Source organism: Anser cygnoides, chromosome 11 (assembly GCF_040182565.1).
Source record: "Anser cygnoides isolate HZ-2024a breed goose chromosome 11, Taihu_goose_T2T_genome, whole genome shotgun sequence".
NCBI lineage: Eukaryota > Metazoa > Chordata > Aves > Anseriformes > Anatidae > Anser > Anser cygnoides.
Window position 1 is genome coordinate 9,106,186 of NC_089883.1, and position 26,198 is coordinate 9,132,383.

General features: G+C 45.4%; 2 protein-coding genes across 6 annotated transcripts in view; both read left to right on the forward strand.

Moving 5' to 3' along the window:
- The window catches only part of LOC106043342 (inactive cell surface hyaluronidase CEMIP2-like), a 52,885-nt gene that overhangs the window by 1,716 nt on the left and 24,971 nt on the right, over nt 1-26,198 (forward strand). For 3 of the 4 annotated variants that reach the window (XR_010834197.1, XM_067003787.1, XM_048071907.2), the window contains exons 3-18: nt 678-1,178; nt 5,602-5,742; nt 5,856-6,417; nt 6,687-6,856; nt 7,163-7,351; nt 7,707-7,876; nt 8,754-8,963; nt 12,706-12,911; nt 14,512-14,581; nt 15,202-15,330; nt 16,345-16,430; nt 16,811-16,942; nt 17,063-17,098; nt 17,759-17,911; nt 19,325-19,502; nt 24,068-24,283. Coding sequence is in view for 3 of the 4 variants with exons in the window: in XM_067003787.1 (XP_066859888.1) it covers nt 678-1,178; nt 5,602-5,742; nt 5,856-6,417; nt 6,687-6,856; nt 7,163-7,351; nt 7,707-7,876; nt 8,754-8,963; nt 12,706-12,911; nt 14,512-14,581; nt 15,202-15,330; nt 16,345-16,430; nt 16,811-16,942; nt 17,063-17,098; nt 17,759-17,911; nt 19,325-19,502; nt 24,068-24,283 (3,149 nt within the window). In the remaining variant the exon portion in view is untranslated. Of the gene's footprint in view, nt 1-677; nt 5,743-5,855; nt 6,418-6,686; nt 6,857-7,162; nt 7,352-7,706; nt 7,877-8,753; nt 8,964-12,705; nt 12,912-14,511; nt 14,582-15,201; nt 15,331-16,344; nt 16,431-16,810; nt 16,943-17,062; nt 17,099-17,758; nt 17,912-19,324; nt 19,503-24,067; nt 24,284-26,198 lie in introns of those variants that run through there. The other variant, XM_048071906.2, reaches the window with a different exon arrangement.
- CEMIP (cell migration inducing hyaluronidase 1) overlaps nt 4,930-26,198 on the forward strand; it is a 108,756-nt gene continuing 87,487 nt past the window's right edge. For both annotated transcript variants that reach the window (XM_048071909.2, XM_048071912.2), the window contains exon 1: nt 4,930-5,067. The gene's annotated coding sequence lies outside the window, so the exon portion shown is untranslated. The remainder of the gene's footprint in view (nt 5,068-26,198) is intronic.

Sequence of the window (26,198 nt, forward strand, 5' to 3'; positions counted from 1 at the left end):
CATCCACAGGAGGAGGCTGCTGTGGCCTCTGAACCACAGCTTAACCCCGTTACATCACGGTAATAATGGCTTTGATCAGCAGGTGGAGACCAGAGAGAGCACCTGGGAAGCAGAATGGAGCCTTTCATCTAGACCCAGCCTATAGCTCTTGGAAACCTGGAGGCTCTGCTAGGCCCCGGGGATGGGCTCAAGTTGGGAATGGCACAGTGGGAATGTAAATTTTCCTTTCTTAGTCATGTAAGAAAAAGGCTCTTACAGTCTTTAATAGGAATCACTTTTCTTTTTTTTTCAGAAAGTTATATGAAGTACAACATCCTATTTTGGTCTTTTTTTAAGGAATCTGTGTACTCTGGAGTGTATATATGATTAATAAAGGTATTTTCCATAATGTTTAGGGAAAATATTAGTTTAATTAAAAGGAAACACCAACCAGCACCAAAAAGAAAAAATAAGAATCATTATCACACTATAGTACTCCAAAATCTACCTATTTCTAAATCTACCTATGGATTTGACCTGTAGAACCTCACAGCTGGTTTGTCAAAGTAGTGTATCCAAGGATACAGTGAAACATTCATAAAAGTGCCTGTATATGTACATAATTATATATAAAAGAAAGAAGCCCACTAGGATTCTTCACTGTTTAATAGATTTTGCTGTATTTACAATTATTTCAGAACATAGTCTGAATCCCAACAGTTCTTGGTCGCATATGGAGTACGAAGGACTGCTGCACAGTAAGAAAACCCTTCCCGGGACTGTGGGCTCACACAAACTCTCCAGCCTGCTCAGAAGCAGCTCTCCCCTCGGTCACAAGGACAGCAGAAGTTTGCTAAGCCAGAACTTGGGCCAGAAATCACAAGAAAAGCAGTTGTCCTGTGACATGCTCCTTAAACTCTCCAGGTATATTTTAATGGATACCTTTGGACCTAGCTTGGCCTGGAATCTCTTCCGATTTTATCACTGTGATCAGGAAGTCAACCTGCCCAAAATTCACATCAGTCCCCTCAAGCTGGCACAGCACAAGCTGAAGCCTTTCCTGCTGCACAGGATGCTTCAGCTGCTCAGGAACATGGGAGTGCTGTCTGAAGGTCAGCAGTCCAAGGTCTTCGCTCTGCTCAAGAAGCAAATGCTGAAAACAAGGAAAATGCCCTCAAAGCCCCAAGTGGAGCAAAGTGGTAGGTACATAAGGAGGAGACGGTTTGGATTCTGCCGCGCCGATGGGGCTGAGGTGGGAGCCATGCTCGGTGTGCAGGCCCCGGTGCTTTGCTGAGCAATGACGAGGGCTGAGGTGCTCAGCCTGGGGCAGGAGGTGTGTGGCGAGGCGGCTGGGAGCAGCCGCCCTCCGCACAAGAGGAGCCTCTGGGGCAGCGTGTGGAGGGCAGTCGCCGCAGATGAGCCATAGATCGGTTGTGAACCGCGTTATTTGGAGACGGTCTGTGGGAGTCCATACCGGTGCTAAAAGCCGTGGTAGTGCTGTACCTGGCTCGGTGCGGCTGCCAGGCCTCTGAGAGCGTCTCTAATGCATTGTGAGTGTGCTGCCACGGCTCCCCAGGGCACGGCTGTGCCGACGATTCCCCCTGCCCCGCTCGGAGCTGGGGGCTGCCTGCGGAAACGTGTCAGGGAGCCGCGCTGTATGGAAAAACGTAAAACTTAGGAAGAATTTTAAAAAATAGAGGTGGAGGATGGCAGGATCTGCAGGTAGGGAGAGGAGCAAGAAAACCTAATTGATAATGTTTGTTTAATTAAGGGTAACGTAGGAGCTGATGGCCTGTGTCCTTTAGGCATTGGGTGCTCTGGAGGATGGGACGAGGCCTGAGGGGACTGAGGACTGAGGGCCATCGAGGCCTGAGGGGACTGAGGCTTGGAGGGCACCGAGGCCTGAGGGGAGAGGGGCTTGGGGGGCATTGCGGCCTGAGGAGACCGAGGTCCGAAGGGCGGGACCTGAGGGGACCGGTGCCTGAGGGGCCCGGGGCCGGGTCCGAGGCTGGGCGGCCAGGGCTGTGCAAGGGCGACGCCGCCCGGCCGGCCGCGGTGCAGCCCCGCTCGGGATCCATCCCCGGCAGCCCTGGCAGTCGGTGCAGCCCCGGCCGGCTGGCGTTGGGGCAGCTTTTCTGTTCTGTACCGCCTGAAGGCGAGGCCTCGGTAGTCACCGGGGTTTGTTAGGGAAGGCTCCGGCTGTGTTTGCCTTCGGAGCAAGCCGAGACGGGAGACGGCAGAGATCTCCTCGTACCAGGTAGCCCGTTAAAGAAGAGGAAGACGACCAACTTGCTTTGCTAGAAAGATAAACTTCAGTTTATAACCCAGAGTAACAACGCTCAGAGGAGGGCCTAGGATTATTTTTTTTTTTCAAGGAAGATCTGTAACAACACTCAGAGGGAGGCTCAGGATTTTTATTTTTATTTTTTTTCAAGGAAGATCTACCCCAGCAGTGTGCTTGAGGCAGTGAGGATTAGTCATGATTTCCCACTTGCAGGTGTGAGGATGTTTGGGAATGTGCTCGCGCTGAGGATGTGCCCTGTAACTGAGCGCTCTTGTGTAAGCTTCGGCCTGGCGCTGCTGCAAAACAAAAATCATCCACAAAAAGGAAATTTGGGAAAGAGTGAAAGGAAAAGATTTTAGCTCGCAAGCACCAAAATACAGATAAGAACAAGCTTTTCTGTGCTTTCCTGAAAATGAGACGGGACTCTTTGGAAAAACAAGATGATACATCCAGTCTCATTTGCTTTGTAATTTTCCTCCTCAGTCAGAGAAAACAATGCAGGAGAAAATGGTACTGAAATAATTCACTTCCAAGAATTATTCTTGCCTTAGAAAACAAACAAACAAACAAAACAAACAAAAAACAACAGAGCAGTGTAGCTATGTGGATTTTGAGACTACAGGGGGAAAATGGCTTTGAAGGATTTAAACAGTGCTCACACCATACAAATTTTTCGTTCTTGTTCAAAAAAGGGCCCTTGTGAATTAGAGTCAGCTTTGGCTTTGCTAATAGTTTCACAAGGCCTGCATGAAATTTAACACTACCCAAAGCCTGTATTACACTTATTTCTACTATTACTAGGTTATGTTAACCATTGTTATCTTTTATTTACATTGCAAGTAAGTCTAGGAAATCTTTTGCAGAGTAAATGTTTTATACATATATGAGGTTTCTAGGGGACTGACAGGCATAAAATAAAGGTTCAAGTTCTCTTCCACCTCCAATTCTACACTTCTAGAACCTCAGAATTCAGAGAAAATAGTGTGTTTTAAGACAAAGCACTCCTATTTGTCTTGTCCCGCCTGGGGCTCCCACCAGTAGATAAATCTTTCTCCAAAAAATGAGCACAGCCTACCATACCTCTGATAGCTGCTCTGCTTTCCCATGACCCATATTCATACACGTCATGTTCAGATAACAAGGAGGCACAGTACTGACTAATGCCACTTTTTGGAAGGAAAATGCCAAAAGCTATTTGAGACAGGAATAGAAGTGCCAGCAATACATGATAGATGAACAGCCGGTAGCAAAGGTGGCAGCTCTAGCATTTCCCTGTATTATGGAGTGTTGTTATGAGGGAGTATCGGCTGGATGTGTTTCTCTGGGCTGGATGCTTATCTTGATTCAGCACCGCCCTGGGTCCCACAGCAGGGTGTAGGAGAGCAAATGCGTTTCCTTCAGCACAACTGAGTGCTGCTCCTGCTCCAGAGCTGTCATCGGGAGCGTGGGCACGGCCGTGCCCCTCGTCCTCCCCCCTGCTCCCAGTCTGTTCTCATATTTTGTCTGACAGCACTCGCTCCTTATTAACATAACTATAGCCTCTTTGTGCCCTCTGATAGAAGAAATCCTGCACCAGAATAAATTTCAGGGGTGACAGATTGGAACGGTTTGACCAGATGATGGCACACAAATGTCGCTGAGATCAGCAGCACCTGTGGCTTCACACCTCTTTGGCATTGGCCCTGGCACTGCCGCTTGCCTGCTTCTGGCTTCTCCTCGCCGCTGGATGCTGGGCAGCGAAGAGATGAGGGATTAGACTCTGGGAAGGATGTGGCAGTGGCTGCAATAAGCAGTTACTTTATGTGTCCCCTGGAAGCTCAGTTATGCTAGAGCCTGGGAAAAATGTGGTATTCTATTTCATGGAAAGCAAAAGCATGTGTGGTGGTCCTCCTGCAGGCAGTGCCATGTGTGCGGAGACTGGAGGCCAGCCTGGAGCCCGTCAGGGCAAGGAAGAGTCCTAGTCCATGGGGATAAATGCAAACAGATTTCTTTGAGGCCGCATCCTGCCAGAGCACCTTCTAGAGGGAAGGGTTTTTGTCTCTTTCGCTGCGGGCTCTGACTACAGCTTGGTCGGGTGAGGTGAGGTGATGTGGCAGATACCTCTCTGCCCCCCCACTGTCTGGGGGGACAATTGCAGCCGCTGGGTTCGGGTGCTCTTTGCAGAGCTGCCTGTTGCAGGACGGCCTGGGGTGAGACACCCCTGTGGGAAGGTGCCCGTGGCAGGGGGCTTGGACCTAGATGACCTTCAGGGTCCCTTCTGACCCGAGCCGTTCCCTGATTCATTCTGAGGTGCCGGGGGGCTGCAGTGAGAGCTGGGGGCTGATGCTTCAACCCCTGTCTCCCCCCCAGGGCAGACTCCAGGCCCCTGAACCCCACACTTCACACTTTTGAGCCCAGCTGGGTGCTCTGCGGGCTTGCACAGAGCCCCCAAAGCCCTCCCCGGACCGAGACCCGCTGTGACCCCCGGGAGCCCGGGGACCCCCGCAGCAGCCCCGGGGCCGGGGCCGACCTCTGCGGGCGGGCAGCGGGGCTCTCCCCGGCCCCGAGCATCTGGGCGCCGGCCGCAGATATACCTCCGGGCTGGAGGGCTCGTCCCCGGCTGGGAGGAGCCAGAAGCGGAGCTGCTGTAAACAGTGCGGGCACCGCCGGCGGCTGGAAGATGGATATAAATAGGGAGGCGGAGGGGAGGCAGCCGGAGCGGAGGAGCGGGAGCTGCCTGCGCCTGCCTCTGCCCAGCAGCCCGGGTCGGGAGCTCCCGAGAGGCGGCGTCCAAAGTTTGCTGCTCGGCGCAGCCGGGGCTATAGGTAAGAGGTCTTTTCGCCAGCCGGAGTTCGCCGGCGCTTCTCGTCCGTCTGCCGCTGGGGTTTTCTCCTCGCCGGCTCCCCGCTCGTCCTGCTGTCGGGGTTGTCACACGCCGCGTGCGGAGCGGGGGAAGGAGGTTGCTTCTGGTTTCGCTCTTGCTAGGTTAAGTGGAGGAAAAAAAAAAAAAAAAAAAAAGAAAGAGAAAAGGTGGAAAAAAACAAAAAAGCCAAAAGCAAAATGTGTCTTGGCGCCGGCTCCGTGCGAAGCCGCGGAGAAGCAGCCGGCGCCGCGCACGTGTTCGGGCGGCGGCTGCGGGCTGCAGGTAGCGGCCGGGGGGAGCCCGGGGGTGCTTCGGCTCCCCCTGCCCTTCGAGCCGGACCCGGAGCCGGTCCCGGAGCCGGTGCCGGTCCCGGCAGCGCCGCGGGACGCCCGGCGGAGCAGCGAGCGGCAGCGCAGCAGGTCGGTACCGCGCCCCTCCGCCCCCGCCGCGCCCCGCCGCGCATCGCCGCCGCTGCCGCTGCCCCCGTCTGTTGCAGGGCCGTGCCCGGGGGCCGCCCCGCACCTCTCCCCGTGGCACCCCGGCTCCGACACCCGCCGAGCCGCCGTCGTGGGCCGGGGAGCGGCTCTGCGCCTGGAGAGCTCCGCTACCTTCCACTCCCTCGTCATCCGCGACGGAGGTAAGCGATGAGGGGGGCGCACAGCCGGGTGGGGGGGGCACCTCCCGGTCCCCTCTTTCCCGTCCCCGCCGGTGGGAGCCCCCTGACCCCGCTGCTCTCCCCACGCCCGCCAGGGAAGCTGGTGTTCGCCGACCGCCCCCGCGGGCCGCCCATCACCCTGCGGGCCCGCTACATCCTCATCCAGGACGGCGGGGAGCTGCACATCGGCTCGGAGCGCTGCCCCTACGGCTCGCGGGCCACCATCTCGCTGTACGGGCGAGCCGCCGACGGGGCGGCCGTGGCCGGCTTCGGGCAGAAATTCCTGGGAGTGGGCGGCGGCGGCGTCCTGGAGCTGCACGGCCGGCGGCCTCGCTCCTGGAGCCTCCTGGACAAAACCCTGCACCCCGGAGGGCTCCGCCACGGCCGCTACTCGTCGGAGAAGCGCTGGGGCAGCCGCGGGCTCAACCTCCGCATCCTCGACGCCGGCACGGGGCGGGTGCTGGCGGCGGGGCGCTTCGACACCCACCTGCGAGCCGGCGAGTGCCGCCGCCTGCTCGCCTTCCTGGCCCTCCAGCCCCCCGGCAGGGTGGTGGCGGCCGCCGTGGGGGACTCGGCGGCCCGCAGCCTCACGCTGGAAACGCGGCTGCTCCTGCGGGACCGCCTGCGGAGCGAGCACATCGCCCGCCTGGGCTACAGGTGAGGCGAGCGGCGGGCGCGGGACTCGAACTCGCGGCCCCCGGGGCTTCGGCGGGGCGGGCCCGCGGCGCCACCATGGACAGCTCCGGGCCCGGCGCCGCGCGGCTGCGGGACAGCGCGGGGCGAGCCCCGACGGGGGGCGCGGGCCGGGGCTCGGGGCGAGAGGGAGGGGGAATCCGGGACTCTGAGCAGCCCCTCCGGGCCCCGGAGGCTGGGGGGGATGTGTGTGCGGGCTGCCCGCCCGACCGCTCCCTCCCGGTGCCCTTCAGGCAGCCCTGGGCGCTGGTGGGGATCCTCGGAGGGGATGCGCTTTCCACGGCTGAAGATAAGAGGGAGTATCACGGGAACGGGACCACGGGGTTCGCCGTAGCCCAGAGGGAGTTCCTGACCTACGATGGCACCCGCTTCACTGTTACTGCTTTCAGTGGATGGATTAAAGGTTTAGTGGCTCCTGATCGTTGCTTGCCTTCCGCTGCTTTGCTCGGTCTTCTCTGCTGGCTACAAATCTGAACTGTGCCACGATAGTAATCGTTGTGCCCCTGTGCATGGTGACCACGCTAACAGCAGTACTCCCGTGACATAACATTTAACTGCCGACAAAGAGCTGAGGCCGACATATTTAATGACCAGAGCGCTTCTATCGCACACAGTTGTCGAGATAAAAATTAAATCAGCGAGCGCTTGGACTAATTGTAGGACTCCATCCTGTGCAACTGTAAAAATAATGGATTGCTTCGTTTTTCAGGGGTGCCTCATAATGGATTTAGAGTGGAAGTGTCTAAAGGGATAATTCTTCATTTAGTGGATGATGTTAGAAGTTGGTTACCTGGTGACAGGATTGTCATTGCCAGTACAGATTATTCTATGCATCAGGCTGAAGAGTTTAATCTCCTTCCCTGCCCTGAATGTAAAAATAATCAAGTGAAAATCGATGGTATGATTTATTTTTTTTTAAACCTGCTTGTTTGTTGTAAATACTTACATTGTTGTGTCTTTATGTTCTACATTTACAGTTACTTATCTCTTTAGCTAATTTTTGTCCCATGTGGACACTTGTCATAGGAGAGCTGAAAGGCCCTGATACTGTAGTGGGACTTAAAATTTGGCCTGAGGCAGCCGTTCCCTATAGAAGCCAGGGGAAGTGCCGATCTCCCGTGGATCAGATACTGAAAACAGGGCACGTCCCAAACTTGGTGATTGCTTAAATGAAAGGTGTGCAGTAGCCTAGAAAACACATAACAACAAGGACACCGGTCTCCCCCTGAATAAGAGGTTTCTGATTTTTACAGGCAGCCCACTTTATCTTCATATTGGAGAAGTCATAGATGGCATCGATATGAGGGCAGAGGTTGGTCTTCTGACTAGAAATATACTTATTCAAGGAGAAATGGAAGACTCCTGCTACGGACAAAATCAATGTCAGTTTTTCTCCTTTGACACATTCGGAGGACATATTAAAGTGAGTGATTTTTAATGCATGTGCATGTAGGTTGTTTCAGGTAGTTCCATCCCTGGTTTATAAATGAGCAGTATGCTGCTTGAAAATGCCATTGTGTCTGGGGGGGGGGGGGGGGAATAGAATACTTGACTTTGAAGGTGGGGAAAGTTTGTTGGCCTATTTTGCAAAACTGGACTTACAATGAGGCTGTGCCATTTTGTCCTCTGCATATCCAAAAGCATACCCTTCTCCAGGCTAGTGGGGTTCTTTAGCTCCATCGCTGTTGGTAGGGTTGGTGTGAAGTTACACAGGTTGCAAAGTGCTGCTGAAGTAGTTGTGCTTCCTCCAGCGCAAACCTGCTCCACTCGTGGCTCAGATAAGCGCTAGGTCTTGCCACTTGGGCTTAGTCCTCTCTCTGGGTTGTCCCAGGTGTTCCTGGTGGACGTGCAAAGTTTTGCTGTTCCAGGGCCTTTGTGTAAGATAAATGCATTCCCAGTTAGTGGAAATCAGAGATCTGGGCAGGTCTGACCTAAAATCACTTGACAGAGATGAAGTTTTCAGGAAATAGAGCCTGTTGGTATAAGTGCTGTCCCTTTCTGTAGCTGGCAGGAGTATTTTGTCCACAGCTGTGTCACGCGTTTATGTGCTGCTGTTGCTAAAAGCTGTACGTGCTGTTTGGCAGCTATTCCTTGGCACCCCCACACCTGTAGGTGCGCAGCCGCCGGCACACTTCTCCGCAGGTGCTGCTGTGAGTCAGAGCGGGGAGCTGGCACCTCCTTCTGGGATCAGGCCCTGTTTTGTACTGCAAACATATTGCCTAATGGGGAAAAAAGTGTTTTTCTTTTAGCATGTTATTTATATTGCAATGCCTTACTTGGACCTACGCTTCTTTCAACAGATCCTAAGGAATTTTAGTTCTGTTCACATGTCAGGAGTGGAATTAAAAAACATGGGGCAGCAAATCCTGGGCAGTTACCCTGTGCATTTTCACATGGCTGAGGATGTGGATGAGAGAGGAGGATATGACCGCCCAACGTACCTCGATAACCTGGCTATCCACCACTGCTTCTCTAGGTGTGTTGCCATACATGGAACTCATGGCCTGCTGGTAGGAAACGTTTTATTAGTACCGAGTTAATTTCTTTGCTTAGGCACTGCTAAACAGTAAGAGCCATTTGTGATGCAAAGAGAAATCAGAATATTGAAATAAGGTGTCTTTTCCCCCAGAGATGTCTTGACTTGTCAAGCTCATTTGACAGGTTACGACTGCTGTTCTGGTGGTGCAGCTCTTTGAACTGAATTTCAGGTTCTTCATATTCTCTTGGTAATTAATATTATTAATGGTGTGATCAGATATAGTTAAATCTCTGTCATGGTTGCTGTGGACAGTTTGTGATCATACAAAGTTTAATTTAAAATGAAAGCAATGGGCTTTTAATGAACGTGACTGAAGCAATAGATCTTATTTGCAATGGAGATAAAAAAGACAAGGGTTGTTCAAGTCAGGGCAATGTGAAACAAATCCAAAAATTTTGCACATGACAAAGGGAATGCAATATGAGATGTACAGACCCAAATGGCCACTTCAGTGCCAGAAAAACCCTCAGGAACTTGGCTTTGACCTAGATCTTCACAAGGGCATTGTGGAGAGGAACTTTTTTTTTTTTTTTTTAAAAAGAAAAAAAGCCACACGAGTCCCAGCTGGAAAAGACAGGTTCCTGCTCCAGTCCTGACACGTCCAATTGCTGTGTGCTCTGTAGGGCCCAGAGTGGTATTTTCATGTTCATGGACATTTCCTCATTCACCTGATGTGTGCTTAGGCAGAGACACTCCCAGAACTATTCGTGACCTCCCAGGTTTTTCCTGGCAAGATTTTCTCAGCTCTGGATATAAAGCTCTGTAAGAAATGACATAGATGCACTCTGGTGGGACCCTTGTCTAAAAGGGTCCACCTATAAGCAGGTATTAGTAACACTGCGATCCTGGACCTGTACAACTGAGAGCACTTTTCATGTGTCTTGAACAGTATTTCTATTGTCCATACCACTCAAAATTATTGATTGCCTTCTCATATATGTGATTTGCTCTGGCTATAGCACCTGCTTTTGTTGACAGAGCCCTTAGGTGGCGGGAGACTTGCACAGTATGTGTAGATACGCTTCAACTCCCTTTCTCTTCCCATCAGTATTACACCCTTTGAATAGCAGGAGCCTGCCAGGAATGAAAAGTTAAGCCTTACATTAATATTTTTCCTGAGAAGAATGATGGTCTCTCCTTAGGTCTTTATCAGAAGGGAGGCTGTCAAGGGTTTAGCGGGGTATGTGGGATTCAGTAGGTGTGCAATCAGGAATCCAAGAGTGAGATCCAGGCCACTAGCAACCAGGCTGGGGTGGCTTTGGGTCCATGAATTAATCAACAGATTTCATAGCAAAGGTTAAATAAGTGATTCTGTGGAAGAATCATGTGGTTTCAATGCATTCATTAAGAGTAATTACAGTGTATTAAAAAGCCCTGCTTTAAAATAAACTAAAATAATTTGCAGTTCCAGAGAACTGCATATATACCGGATATTGGCAGCTAAATAGCATAGGTGGGTATCCGTTTTTGCACCAGGATATATAACTTCAGCCTTTGAGAATAGACCAGACAGGTTTCTCTTCCCCCTTCCTGTTCAGAAGAAGTAACTTTAGACTTTACGAGAGTGCTGTGCTTTGTTCTGTGCTGTGCACGGGTCACACAGCACTGTGTGCGAGGCCCTTCTCCCATCTGCTTCTCCTGCATGCCAGCCTTGTGCCACTTTGCAAGCCCACGGCAGCAGCACAGGCAGCTTGGGTTACTCACTGTGGTTAGAAAGCGGGCCGTGACATGCTGCTCGCTTCCCTGGCACACGTCACACTTACCGCAGAATACTGTAGTCTTACATGTATAAAGTTGCAGTGCCTAAAGGTCACTTATATTGTGTTGCTGAACTATATATAATTCAGTGTTTAGAGGCATCTTAAACATCTGGTGTTGGACACGCCAACAGGGCTGTATCTTGTGTTGTGGACAATGCTGCACGCTGACACATACAGTAATATGCTACTGTTAATGTCACAGCGCTGCAGGCAGGCTTTCCTTTCCAAGCCTCTAATTTCTGTCTGGGATATGCTGGGAGCATTCAGTTGTTGCTGTTTTGATCTAACAGCATGGATCCTTCTCATTAAGTGCAAATGTAAATGATCTTTAAAATGTTATAGAAAAGTGATCAATATAATTTCACATGTGTAGGTTTTCAGAGCCACCACGTGTTTCTGAAACTGTCACAAATTGTATTAATTAAAGTTAAAATCTGTTTTTGGATACGAGACTGGTTTTTAATGCACTTCTTTGAAGCACAGATTAGTTGAACTTAAGCTAAATTTATAAGAATAACACTCTACAACTGAAATGCTTTTTCCTTTATTGCAGCAGGTGTTTTGCCATTATCAATTCTATCCAAAAAAACAGTCTTTGATGCAGCTCCTGCCCATCATTTGGAAGGATACGAGTAGTCAGACATACTGTTCTTAGCAGGTTGGCAAAGACGCTTGCATTTTAATCTAAATCCATTTCTTACCCGTATTCCTGAGATTAAGCTGATAGAGACACTTTCTCTCAGTTGTTGCATGTAGGTTCTTGGTTATCTTCCTTGTAGCTCACCCTAAGCGACTGCACCTGCAAGAAGAACCTCATTGAATTCCCAAAAATGTATCTTTTAGAGCTGGGTACCTCATTGTATGCTGCCTTTTTTTTAACTTGAACACCTCACTGAGGCAGAAACAAGAGCAGCAGATGACATGTTTGATGGGTTACTGCCAGGAAATCAAGAAATCCAGTAGAAATATACTTACGGAAACTATAGTGTTTGTGACTCCAGATGTTACGTACAGTTGTAGGCCATTAAGGGCTAATCACAGGATATGAATCTGAAATGGATTTGGTTCAAGTATCCCTCTGTATACAGAAATAACCAAATGGGTTAATATTAGTTAATCTTGCAGTTTTACAAGGACATAACTCTAACTGACGTCAACAGGAATTTGGTATGCTTGAAGAGTGAATAAATATGCCGACGGGGATCATGTAAAGTACAAAGTTCGGTTTAAGTGAGATTTAGTAATAAATAGTTGGTACTTTAACTAACCTGATTTAGTATTCACATTTAAAGGATTTCTAAATTTGTCTTCATAAAGCTGTACATCAAAGGAGGCTTGTGCTAAATCCTCTTGGTCAAATTATGATTTAATACATGTCAGTTAATCTTAAATGGGCTGAAGCAGTGAGAGACCATCTCTGCCCAAGCTGAGCATTAAAGGAATGAAGTGGACTTGCATGTTCTAGGAGTGGAGCAGAAAGAACAGAAATCTTCATAATATAAATTACTTCACATAGTGCAATTTAAAGATTTTTTTATTATTTTATTTGGGAAGTATTACAGTCATGACAATTTCTGGATTACCGGCCTAACTTTCTGGTTTATCATGCAAGACACATACATATTTACACAGATATTTACTTCATGACACTGAAACATATATTTTCTCCTAGAGCTGAGAGTGGCTTTAAATCCAGTATTTTATGGTTTTCCCTTAATTATGCGTATGATCTCCCTCAGAGTAACTTTAATAGCAGTTACGCTGTATAGAAAGATCAGTCACTCTTATGCAAACCACATGCGGCTTGAGCTACCTCCTGGATTGATGCACATTAAGACACTGCACTGTAGCAAAACTGCTCCTGGGAGTTTCTGAGTTCACTGATAAAGCACATCACTCGTCATTCCTACTGCTCTTAGCATTACAATCTGTGGCCTGTACACTTTCTTCCAGGTAAAAGACACCATTGGCTACGACACTCTGGGGCACTGTTTCTTCCTTGAAGATGGGACGGAGCAACGCAATACGTTCTATCACAACTTGGGCCTCCTCACCAGGTCAGGAACGATCTTGCCCTCAGATCGCAATGAAGCTATGTGCCTTGCCATCCGGAGCCACGTCTATGGGAATTACGTTCCTGTGCCAAGCACTGACTGCATGTAAGTGCTCCAGGAGATATAGTTTTTGCACTGACGTTGAAGTTTGTAGCTGGGTCCTAAAAATGCTGTGTTGAAACAAAACTTTTAATGAAAATTTTATGCTATTTGATGAAAAATGTGCAGCTTTTCCTATCATTTCACTTTTAAAAATAATTTAGCTCTTTGACCTTGTTTTACGTGTGAAGATAACTGTTAGCACCTGCATGAATACTAAGCAAGGAATACTTGCTGCTGTTTATTGCTGTTGCTGTTTCCAAGGATCATAAATGCATAGAGTACTTTGCTTGTGTCTGAACCCCTTTCAGTCTTTTTGAACCAGACAGCTCCATGAAATCTGTATGATAAACGCAAGTTGGCACAGCCAAGTTGGTGTAAGCTGGCAAAAATATCACCTTGTGCAAAGGGAATTTTTACCTGTTTTCACCAGGGCTGAATTTTGCATTTAAAGTCAACAATACATAAGTACATGAGTATCTAGACTATACTAAGAGATTTAGTGAGAATTTAGAGATTAGCGTACAGTACAGTGAGCCTCATTTAAAATACAGTAAACAATATCCTGCTATAGCTGACCAAAGTCAGCTTCCATTTTGGAGACTGATGTGCCGTAACATGGGCACTCAAGGGATCCAGGAACTGGCTTGGTTACTGTCTGCAAGTGAGAATATAATTTATCAACAGAAATTTGTATTTTCACATTTTCTGGAAAAGGATCAAGTGCCCAAACCCTACTTATTTTAATTCATGTAAGTAATCCAATTGAATTAATTACAGTTATGGTTGTTGAAATGCTACGGTTGATTGTATGGTTAACATAGATTTATTGTGCACCTATTCAGTCGTTCTGTTCAAGCAAAGGAGTGGGGATTCTTGATCATGCAGTAGTTAAGGTAGATAAAAAATATTGAGATTTTCTGCTTAGAATGATCAAATTAATTGTTATGGTCATGAGAAATGGTTTACAGTGTTTTTACATGTGGTCTTTATTATTGCAAAAGATGTGATCAAATGAAGTAAGACAACAGATCATAATGTTTTCATAGCTATGTCTGGCTTCTGTTTGTGCCACTATTGACCCTCCCTCTGAGGCAAAAACTCTTTATTTGAACAAATGTCAAAATAATATCTCCTTAATCTCCTGTTTAATGAGCCATTTGTGGCTTGCTAGGACATTTGTTTTGTTTTCCAAGTGGAAGCATAGTAAATCCATAGCGAATCCCCTACCTCCTGCCATGGCCCCCAAAGTTCCAAAAAACAAAACAGAAGTTCACTCTTCAGGCTTTTTCCAAAGCTGCTTAACTTTTGGGAAGAAAAAAAAAAAAAAAAAAAGACATCAGATTTCCTTAAGCTGCATTTAACAGAGCATGGATTTTGTGTTAATGGTCTCATATAATTTACAATAAGTTCAGCATGTGGCTCCATAAATGAATGTCTGACATCACTAGATGCTTTTCCTTGAAGAGAATCGTTAAAAGGTTGTGTGGAGTTTTAAAGTCAATAGGAGGGTTGTGGCTGAAGTCCAGCACAGTGCTATGAAAATGTACCCTTTCCTGTTTGGTAACTGCTTAGGATCATTTTGATTTTGATTTTGATTTTTCAGGGCTGTCAGCACTTTCTGGATTGCAAATCCAAACAACAATTTAATAGAGAATGCAGCAGCAGGTGCTCAGGTAAAACCATTTAACTGCAGGAACTATACTTTGTCTCCAGGTCCTGTATATTCTACTCTTATTGATGTCATTAGTATGAGGGCAGTGAATTTTTAGGAAGTCGTCATAAAATTTGGATATATATTTCTGCAGCCTTTCTCTCTGTTAAGAACAAGTAGTTGCCTACAGTTGTCTCTGAGACTGATTTCTCTCACAACGATGGCTGCAAATGGTGTGTGGCATCTCTTAACAAATGTTGATTTTTATTAGTAGTTAATAGTTAAATGCCCAATATAATTTTACATTTGCATATATAAATATGTACTCTTTCCGTGTTGTTATCTCTGATGTTTAACCAAATCATGTTTGTGTTTAATGTGGCTGTATAGCACCTGTATTTCACCCCCAATATATGGATTTTTAAAACTCATGTGTGTGTGCCTCAGGGGCCCACTGTGCATGCCAAAAGATAAGAGGGGTGGTGTGGGAGTATGTGCTGCTGTGTGTCCCCTGGGACTCACACGTGTTTTGCAGGCTCAGCTGGGAAATCTGGTCAGCACAGTGGGAAGCACTAAGTCCCCAGGACAATCTACATCATTAATTGCAGTGTCCAATTCCTTGGACCTCCCTTTGTTCTTTAGGATGTCGGGATATGGTACATCTTCCACCGGGTTCCAACTGGACAGTCCGAGGGGCGATATCCAGAGGGACAGGCTGAACATACCCCCCTGGGAGTATTTTACAACAACAGAGTCCACTCCAATTTCAAGGCATGTGGATGATTTTTGTATGTTACCAGCAATACAACAGTATGGTGTGGGGTTGACAATATATGGTGCTCTGATTTACGGCTGTCTTAAATTTTGATTATGGTATTATAGCACTATATTAAGAGACACTCAGCTTTTGGGGGTGATGCTCTTTCTAGATTAAAGAGGGACCAGAGCAGAATGCGGCTCCTGTTCAGGTGCCTGTGTTAGAGGGGATGTGCTCAGGCCAGAGGTGCACCTACTAAGTGAGATTTAAGGAATGACAGGCAGGAGGACACTGAATGCTGCTGTTGGCCACAGTGGTGCAAGGATATAGGGGGATGAGTAAAAATAGCTTGTGCCAGGGCCTGCTTATCACCTTTGAAAAATTAGAACAAAAATTCAAGGGTAATTCCAAGAAAAACGCATTTCCCAAATATACTGTTGACATGAAAACTTAACCTGTGAGCTATAAAAAGCATTTTTAACTTACTTCTCAGGATTCTAGATTGAAATCAGTGCTGTTTTCTGGGCCTTGTGTATATTACATCTTGGTCCGTGACAGCTGCTGCTCTATCCCAAAGTCTTTAACTTGGCTACAGCAGCTCATGTTCTCTTTTGACTGTCGGGGGACTCGTCACTCTTTATTTAAAGCCTTACTTCTTAACAACAATCTTTTTCCAAAAAGTTGTCAAGAGCTTGGCAAAGTCCCTTATTGCTTTCTGCAAGAGAGAGAGAGAGAGTGGGAGTTCAGTGCCTCGCATTGGGTCAGAAGACAGCCCAAGATGTTGATGTGTAACACATGGCAGGGCAGGCTCTGTCCTGACTTCAGTGTGCTACATCCTGTGCTAATGTCATGCTGAGCGGTGCCAAGTGACACCGAAAGGGAAGAGAAAGCCCAGGCTTCAGGCACTCGCTCTGCCTGCACTCACACTGCCTGCACACACTGGCTGCCCACGTTCATTGATAAAATCTGTGATCTCTGGTCTCTTGTGTGCAGTCTGTTAAAATAATTGGAGTCATCTGCATTCTCAGGCTGGTTTGTTTATTGGAAAAGGAGTAAAGACAACAAGAGCCAGCGCTGAAGATCCCAGAGAGTATCTCACTATCGATAATGCCAGGTAAGCACATGTTGTATGGCTAAGTATTTTGGATACTTGTATTGCTTCCTGGCTTCTGCATTGTATTTAGCAGATCATTAATGCCTCATTACGGCTGAAGCATCTGAAACTACACACAAGCTCTCTCTGATGTGCAGAGGCAAATATTTCATAGCTATGCACTGAATTGTTTGTACTATTGCTGACCAAAAATGATACATGTGCACTTGGGGTTATGAAGACTAAGCCATGAAGCACTTGAAAAGGATTCTAGATCCCACTATTCTGTTAGCGTGTTTGTAAACTTCAACATTTCTTATTAATTACTAAGAAGAACTTACATCTGAAAGATGACATAAGAGCTCCTAAATGTGCTGCATTAACCCAGCTCCTTGCTTCAGGTTTCGCCCACATCAAGATGCTGATCCTGAAAAGCCGCGAGTTCCTGCCGTAATTGATGGTCTTATTGCTTTTAAAAATAATGACCATGGGGCCTGGGCCAGGGGAGGCGACATTATTTTCCGCAACTCCGGGTAGGTTACCATAATTACATGCTGTACCATTCCCCTCACGGCAGACATGAGTAGGCCTGTAGGCCAAATTCATCTCAGACATTCTTTGTAATTTACACCTCTCTGCTTCCCCCGTCCTAGGTTTTCAGACAATGGAATTGGACTCACTCTGGCGAGGTAATTTCTTAAAATGTACCTTCTTCCTGTTTTTTCCCCACAATGTATCAGGCCAAAGGATGGAAGCTGAGACACTCCCCCAGTAATTACTGTAAAACATAAGAAAATCTCACGTTTCCCTCACAGACCACATCAAGCCTTCCCCACGCAGCCGTTAACACAGGGAATAATTTAGCCTTTCGTTCTCTTTGCCTCAGCATGTCTGGGGAATATGTTGTAATTGCCGAGTATTTCCTCTTGGCTGGTAGGCCCCGAACCAACAGATTAAGCACCTGGCATTGCTGAGAAGACTTTCCTTCCGCCCTCGCCTGGCGGCGTGGCCCGGCTCGGCCTGCAGCTCATGCACCATGGGCACAGTGGCCGACCTGGCATTGCCATTGTCTGTCTTCTCCATTGACATCTGCCCCACTCCCACTTCTCTTGTCAGACCCCCTCTTGCAAAAGTCCTGCAAAAATAAGCCAGACCCAGAGCCTGTTGCAGGCCATGAGAACCAGCGATGGTTGGTTGTTGTGTCAGGGAAGTAGCTAAAAACTTAGGGAGTAGCTTGGTGTAGAGCAAATAGATATATAAGTTGGGTATAAATACTATATCTTTTGTGTAATTAACAGTGCAAATTAATCGGCTGTGTAGTTATCTGGTGTTTCTTTGTCTACTTGTAGTGATGGGACATTCCCCACCGATGACGGCTCCAGCCTGGAAGTGACACGCTCCATTTTTGTTGGAGAAAGCAGCAACTTTGGCTCCCAGGGAGGGCAGAACAGCTACTGGGGGAAAGGGGCAAATGGAGAATACAGGACCCTGCCCAGAAACAAGTGAGTTGTTCTTCTTCTGGTTCTTCCTGGCATTAGTGCAAGCCTGAAGAAAAACCTCAGGAATGAATGTGGCTACCAAGTAATTTGTGCTGGGTGTTTAAATTATTGTACAGGCCAGAAATAATAAGCGTTCAAGTAAATTCACTTGTCAGGACAACAGTTTGAGAGCATTCTCAACTGAATATTTGATTTAATTTTCTGCTTGATTTATAAGTCATTGGAGAGTGGGTTAGAGAATCTGAAAGATACCAAATTGCTTTTGTGCAATGCCTCATTAACACAGCATCGACCTGATGGCACAGCTCCCTTATGCCATGCTTCCCTTATGCCATGCTTCCCTTATGCCTGCCTACTGGCGTAGCTGAACGAACAAGATCAATGTGACAATGGAGAAAGGTGTCTTCATTATTGAATATTACTTCTCTTTCAATGGCTGTATGTTATTTCCTAATTCGATAGCAGTGCAACCTCCTCCAAAGCAACAGCATCCCCTGAGAAAGCTGTGCTTCCCCAAGCCTAAATCCTACCCTAATGTATGTTTTGGATGATGCTCAGCAATCATTAAACCCTTTATAAGAAATAATATAATCTAGTCCTCAGAGACCGACAGGCTGGAGAGAGCCTGTGTGCCCTTTTGCTGTCTGCTGTGTGGCTTTTACGTCTGAACAAATTGGCAGTCTTTCTGGACATGGTGGACATTGACCTACCCTCCCATGCTGCTACTGGCCAGCTTTCATTACCATCTGCAAAGCTGAAGCAGGCCACCCTTTAATCAAACACTGCCAGGGCTAAGTAAATCTGACACCTTCTCAAGACAAACCATGGAAAGGGTAAGTTCTCTCCAATGGTGTCTTCTTCTGCCTTGACATGTCCATTGGCTGATGCTGCAGGAATCAGCTTTATGCATTAAATGCTGTGAAGTAGGTCCTGGGGATTTCATGTGAGGTGGCTTGTAGGGAGAGCAGTGCTGCACCACTTGGTAACTTCTTCCATGGAGACACTATTGCCTACAGGAAGTCTCACTGATATCGTTTTTTCAATCATGCCGAGGTTTTCTGAAGAAATATCTTTATCTTGGAACAGGAAACTTCATAGCAATGCTGACACATATCCCTCTGGGGCTTCCTCATACCAATGAATCCCTGAGTGGCAGGGGGCAAGAGCTTTGAACTGCTTTACACTAGCCTTATGTAAGCTGTGCAGGTCATTGTTTTGTCCTTCGAGGCTTATCCTGTAGAGGATGTTCAGCAGAGATTCACTTTTCATTAACTATGTGATAAGCATCCAGATAACAGTTTGGGGAAAGGAAGGATGTTTTACCTGCTTATTGATAGGTTTCTGTGCTTTCAGGAGAAGACTCAGGCTTTGTCCAAGCTTTTAGCACAGGATTTTGTTTGTTTTTAAATCTCACAGGACATTCCCTATTCGTGGATTCCAGATTTATGATGGGCCTGTCAGGATGGCAAAGTGCACTTTCAAGAAGTTCACCCCAACTGTTGACAGACATTCAAGTGCCATTGGGTTCTTCATGAAAAACGCCTGGCAGATAAGCCCCCAGAATAATGTGTCACAAATCCTGATGGAGAAAAGCGTAAGTAAAACAGGAATGCATGCTGTTAGATGCGCAGTTTTTCAAAGTTTTTAGAAGTGGTGAGAGATTTATCCTAGAGCAGGAATTTCCAGACTGTGGTGCGTGTTACATTGGTGCATGCCAACACTTCATTTTGCAAGACTTTTTTTTTTTTTTTTAATTATTAATGATGGTTATTTATAAACCAATAAAATTTGGGGGGCATCAATATCAAAGTTTCTTATACCTGGGCAGATATATATAACAAGATCTGCAGTAGTGGAAGGTTTCACCTTGTAATCAGAACAGCCATGTCACTACTCTTAGCTGAGCAGCATTGATAGCTAATATATAGTGAGAACGTGGTGAAGACTGGGTCCCAGAGTTTGAGAGGGACGCAATGAGATGGCAGGAGACAATAAGCTGCAATACAATTCTTATAAAGAAAGACGGAAATGCAATTAGAAGCAAAGCCATGGTCCAGATTCTGGGTTCAGCAGTGAAATTCCTGCTGAGCACAAACAGGGACTTTCCTTGAGCAGTCACAGCAGAATGTGGCTCTGTGTCTGTCTTGGCAGGACCCATAGGTTGCTGAGCAATTCCAGTCTTTGTCTTGGATTCCTGCAGGGATCATGGCCCTGCACACTTAGCTTGAGAAATGATAAATTCCACTTGGCTTGCACTCAGGGGTCATAACCTCTCCTTATTTATTTATTTATTTTTTTCAGACAAGGTCCATGCTTGTTAGGATGTCCATGAACTGTAGTAACTTTGGGTTGAGGTTTGGCTTTATCTTGAGGAAAATTTCCATTGCTGTGGGATTGACCAATATAACTACTCTGGCAAGCAGTCAGTTTGTCTGTCCCCTCTCTGGTACACTTTAGACCACCACCAGCAGGGCATTTTACGAAAGGATGATGTTGATTGCAGTCACTTGACTGCTTCCTTTAAGTAAACACAGTTCCTTTCTATTTCAGTAAAGAGCTCTCAGTTATTTTGGATACTTTAGGGAGCTTTGGAACAAGAATAAGGGCTCTTTTACTTACTTCCTTATGTCTTCCATGAGGAAATGGTTGTAAGATGATCATGGGGAACAAGAATGAGAAAATCAACCTGGAAAAAGGGTGAGGAAAATGTATAATGAAAGTTTTGTTCAGTGGATTGGACGAGAGTGGAAATTTTCCTTCAGTAATGGCTAGGACTCTATCCAATGTAATGGTTTCAGATAGATTATATCTGTGCACATCTGCAAAGGGGATGATTACCTCTTGAATGGCTGAAAATGCAACTCTTTAATACTGTTGTGCTATTTGAGGCCAATGAGCCTGTTAAATGTCCCAGCACCTTTTGCCTGAGGGGAAGTTTAGTACTGCAACACCTTTAAGATTTGAGATTTTCAAGGTAAAAATGATCAGAAGACTTAATAATTAGTGTCTGCCTATTACAAAAAAAAATCTAATGACATTATCCAAATAATTATTTCATGTATGTACGTTTCCAAGAAATGTCCATTTCTGAAGTTGGTATTTTGCCAGCTTCAGAATCATTTATATTTGTAGCCACCTGCATCTCAGCTCTTTTCACTTTGATTTTATTTTATCTGGATTGAACCCAGATGTGCTAAATCTGATTTCAGACTTGAAGGACCATGGTTAGTTTATTGTTTTGTTGCTAATTGCTATATGGGACAATATGTCTTTGACTAGTTAAGATAGAGCCTGTAGACTGTTTTAATTTAATTTTCCATCTCCAGGCTTCATTTTATTACTTTTTAAAGGGTAGCTAAGTACTAATTCCCTAAGGGACAATCATTTTACAGTTGTTTTTGAAGAATAAATTAAACATTACTGCAAGTTGTACAGTGATGATAAAACTATTAGTCATGCTGAAGGATAATTGTGTAATTAATCAGACTAATCAGCTGATTGGTTAGACCACAGAGTAATAAAGCCAGTCAGGTCTTGTTTAATTCCAGCATAAAAATAAATGCTCAGGTAGAACAGAAGACTTGAACACTATGCTCCACAGAAAGTGTTCTAGTTGCCTTTCCATTCACAAACCTAACTCTCTTATATAAAAATAACTGTGCATTTTTTAACAGCATTTTTTCCCTGTAGCCAGGAGTGTAGGGGGGATTCAAGCCTATTTTACTCCTAACTGTGCCAGCAGTATGGCAGCTCTAAAATTTTTTATGTCAAAGACATCCCAGCGGTCTGTGTCCAGCAGGTTTGTGATCTCTAGAAGAGCTCAGAGGGGTCAGAGCAGGTTCTTGACCATAGTCTAGCATTTCCCATGGGACTGCAGTCCTGCCTAGCTAAGAGAGGGGCGTTTCCTAATGTTGCCTTTTTATGTTTAACCTGTATTATCATGGTGCTGGGGTTCTGTGTCAAAGCAGAAGTTTTCAAGTAGTTCACAATGGGAAAAACAAAAGTAGATGCTGAATTGAAGTGCAGGTCTGTTATCCCCTGAAAAAAAAAAAAAAGGAAAAAAAAAAAGGCAACAAAAACAGCAAACAGCTGAAGAGGTTCCTGACTAAAGGGAACTGGCAGGATGAGAGCCTGCAACACTCCTTCAGAGGAAAAGCTATATTAATGAGAGCAGAGCTCTTTGGTGATAAAACACAAGATTCACACTGGTTGAAAAAGGTTTTCTTAAAATGATAGCAGCGATACAAGGATATTATTTGTTAATCTAAAAAGAAGTGTTTTCCACTGTAATCTTCAGTACTTCTCTGCAGATGTGTTAGCTGTGCTGCCCTTGGGCAGGTTTATTTAGCGTATTCCTAAGAAATTACATACTCCTGTAACCATCATCCATCACATGCCTTACAAAAGTACTGTTTATAAAAGAAGCAATACTGCTCATTATCATTTCTGTTTCATTTCTGACTTTCAGAGTTTTTAGAGGAGAATGTTAGAAGTCATATTAGCATCAGCACCAAAACTATCTGCCTGCTGGATGGAATCACTGACTGTTAATCAAACATAAGCTGTACAGGCTGTACCTTAGTTTGTTTTGAAGTACAGCTGACTTTGTTCTCTTCCCCAGTGAAATGCCCATTTTCAAATTCAGCCCCAGAAGTACGCTGTCACAAAGTGTTTATAGTGGAGCTTTGAGCTGCAGCAGTGTTTGCATTTTGCAAAGATTTCCTCTTTTATAAATTAAAATGAAAAAAAATAAAAAAGAAAAACAAAACAAAACAAAAAAAACAAATCACAGAACTTAGGAGATCCTCCTTCCTTGCCAAATAGCCCTTTGGGCAAAAATTTCCTGCAGTGCAGTAAGAAAAGGTTTTAATACACTCAAAAATACACATTAAATTTCCATATGCTTGAGCCTCTTTTAAGTGAGACTGCTTCAGGTGTTTGTTTATGAGGCTAATACTTAGACAAGGAGGTGGCAGAAAAATGCTTCTAGGGTTTAATTTAATTTTAAGGTAATAAAGACTTAATAGAGCAATGTAAGGTTCTCACTACTTTTATGCTGCAAGTAGTTATTGCTGCAGTAGAAATTCTTTTTAAGTCAGTGGGACTTTCCATCTAACTAAGAATCACAATGCTCCTCCTATTCTCCTAAGTTGTTGTATTTATTGTTGTGAAAATAAAGCCTTTAAAGTCCTTAGTAAACTTGCAGCCTAATCTTGCTGACCTTAATTCTTACTTCTGTGAGCAACCCAATTAAAATTAGTTGAGCTAAATGGAACAAATTACAGTCTTTTGGGTCGGCGTGATCAAGATGCTATTTATGCTGTCTCTTTTAATATACATTGCTGCAGGATTCATTCAGTGTACTTGACCTGGAATAATTATTGTCTTGATTGCCTCAGAACTTAATTGTCGCACACTGCAATAGTTTTCTCTGCAAACATTAAAATATCCCATGCCTTTCTGCTGAACATCTACAGCTTCCTTGTTTTGCTGTATTTTCATATCAGGACAGTCTTTTACTTAGCAACTGAAAAATTTTGAAAACAGAGCTGTGCATAATGAGGATAATGCTGTCCCCTGCTATTTTCCTTGCCTAATAGATACATATACATATATATGTTCTTCAGGGGATGTACGCCAGAGCCAATTCTGAAAAATTCTGTCACTTTTATGAGTTTCATAAGGTTTTGGGGGGAATGAATTACAAAAGAATGGCATTCATAGTACCACTTAGAACAATCATTGGAAATATATGAGTAAATTCACCATACGTTTAGTAGTTTTTGTTTCTTTAATTACAACTGGGATAGATGATGATTACTTCTCAGCAAACCTCATAATCTTCCAGTACTTCCCTTCCCTTTGAGTCATCCTCTTCTTTTTGACACAGCACAATTTATTGCTGTGTGATTTCAAGGAATAAATGGTTTTGCGGGTTCAATTCAAAGAACCGAAAGCCTAATTTTAATGAAAATATCTCCTGGGATTAAGAAATAGGAGACAAAAACAATGTAGTCAGAAATCTAAGTAGAAGAGGCAAAGCAAAACTCTTGCTCAACAAATAATGCTTTCTAGTTCTAGCTGTATCACTGTCTCGGCTGTTAAAACACCACAAATTCAAACCCCTACTTATTTTTTCTTCTTACTCTCTCCTGCTAGGTTGGACTGAAAGTGTTTTTTGGCAGATCAGGCCAGTGGTTTGGAAACAACGACAACGATGGTGACAAAATGTCCATCTTCCACGATCTGGATGGCTCCGTGACAGGGTATCCGGACACTTTCATTGGCAGAGCAGACAACTACTTGCTCCGTCATCCTGGGTGTCTCACTGTTCCACGCTGGAATGGGATGATGTGCACCGGGAGATTTGCACAGGTAGGAGGGGTGGCTGCAGGCAGTGTCACTGGGCGTGTTGGGTGGGTCTTAGGGGTGGTGGAGTGAAACCTGATGAACTCTCGAAAAGATAACAGAACAATAATAAATTTGGTATAATTTTACTGCTCTCAGTGTTATCTGCCTAATTCCAAGGACTCAGTAAAGCCCCTGTTGTGCAGTTTCCTCTAACCTACGGCTGTAAGGAGCCCTTTTTCTTTCCATTGCCCACAAGAGGCTACAAGTTGAAATCTAGCTGGGGAAAAGTCTGATGTTTTCTAAGTCCTTGTTTCCAGGAGTTTGTTCACTCTGTCATGGGGCTTCAGTGGATAATTCTAGTTTCCATCACTCTGGTGAATCTAGTTTCTGTAATGGAAGATGTTACTCTTGTCTCATGGGGGGTCAGTAGTCATTGCCCAGACATCGGTAGGTGCAGCACAGGATGAAACTGTGCCTGAAGTCACTGAAGAACAGGAAGCATTAATTTGCCCCCCCTGGAAAGAGCAGACTGTCAGGTTTGCCTTTTTAACACACAGTTTTGTGAGCATGAGGATTAGCAGAGCCTGATGTCCTACAGTTGCATCTCTGGAGGGGTTGCAAATTCAGATTCACATTTTTTCCACTTTGGAGGACTTCTGAAGGCACTTTTTCTGTCGTTCTCTGATGTGTAGTAAAGGGTAGGCTCACAGCTTAGGCAGTCAAACATCACTCTGCTTCCCTTACTCCAAGGAGTTTTTCTACATGAAAATTTTAGGGATGCAATTGTCTTTGAGACCTCTATGCATACATAATATATGCACAGTCATGTCCAAATTGTGTGTCTCCTTAAGCTAAAAAAAATTTATTTGTGTTTGCTTCAGTTGCACAGCAGAGATCAGGAATTGCTGTTTAAGTGTCTAGACACTGGACTTACGTCTTCTGGTTCGGTATTGACTAGGCGGAAACAGGATTAGGCTCCTACGGATAGCAGTTCCACTGAATTAGGGATTTCTCCTTGGCACTTACATTTTGCTCTGTGTCTCTAGAGAAATAATATTCTGTGCTCTGGCAATATAACAGTTAAATTTAGAATTGTAAACAAGTAGACATTTGTGTTTTTATGTCTATTAATACCCTTGCGATCATGGCACTCTACGTGTTGAGGCAGTTTTTCCACCATAGAGAATTTCCTTGGCTAGGTTTAGGCAAGTGTAAACATTCGCTTCTCTGGGATCCGTTACTTACCAGCGTTTTTCTTCTAATCAGCATCCAGCAGGATGAGTGAAGTTCTTATTAACTTTATAGGTTTTGGGTAGGGAAATGTATATGCGTGCAATGTAGAAGAAGTTGGTCCTGTGCAGCAGGGTTGGATTTAATTTGGAGGGTATAACTCTTGGAGTATTTCAGCTTGACCTTGGTTCTCAGTGTCTTTACAAACTGATGATTTATTTGTGTGCTAAGTTCTGAGTGTCATATTTCAGATCAAAAGCCTAAAAGAGTGAATCCAATTATGGAGAAAGATGGTTGGCTTTGATCTTAGCAGCTCTATTACAAAATCTGTTTTTCTTTTCCTTTTCATGTAGCTCTGGTAGACAAGAACAAGATTCTTCCCTAGCGCAAGCAGGTGAAAATGTCCTTTCAGCTGAAGGAAATAGTGACTCTTATATTGCTGCTGAACTGAGCCCAAGACAGTCAGACTAGGGATGGGCTACTTGGCATGGAAAACGGAGATCCAAGTCCTTCGGCTAACATTGCAGCCAAATCCTTTCTGAGCAAAATGCCTAGAGTTCAGTTAATTCCTTTCTGCTTAGTTTCTTCCACTCACTTTTCATGCTCTTCTTCTGGATGAAATTTGCCTAGGAAAGGAAATGCCAGGGGAAAACCTATTCCTCTGGCAGTGTTTCTAGCACCACAAAATCCCAGGGACAGACTTTCCTGA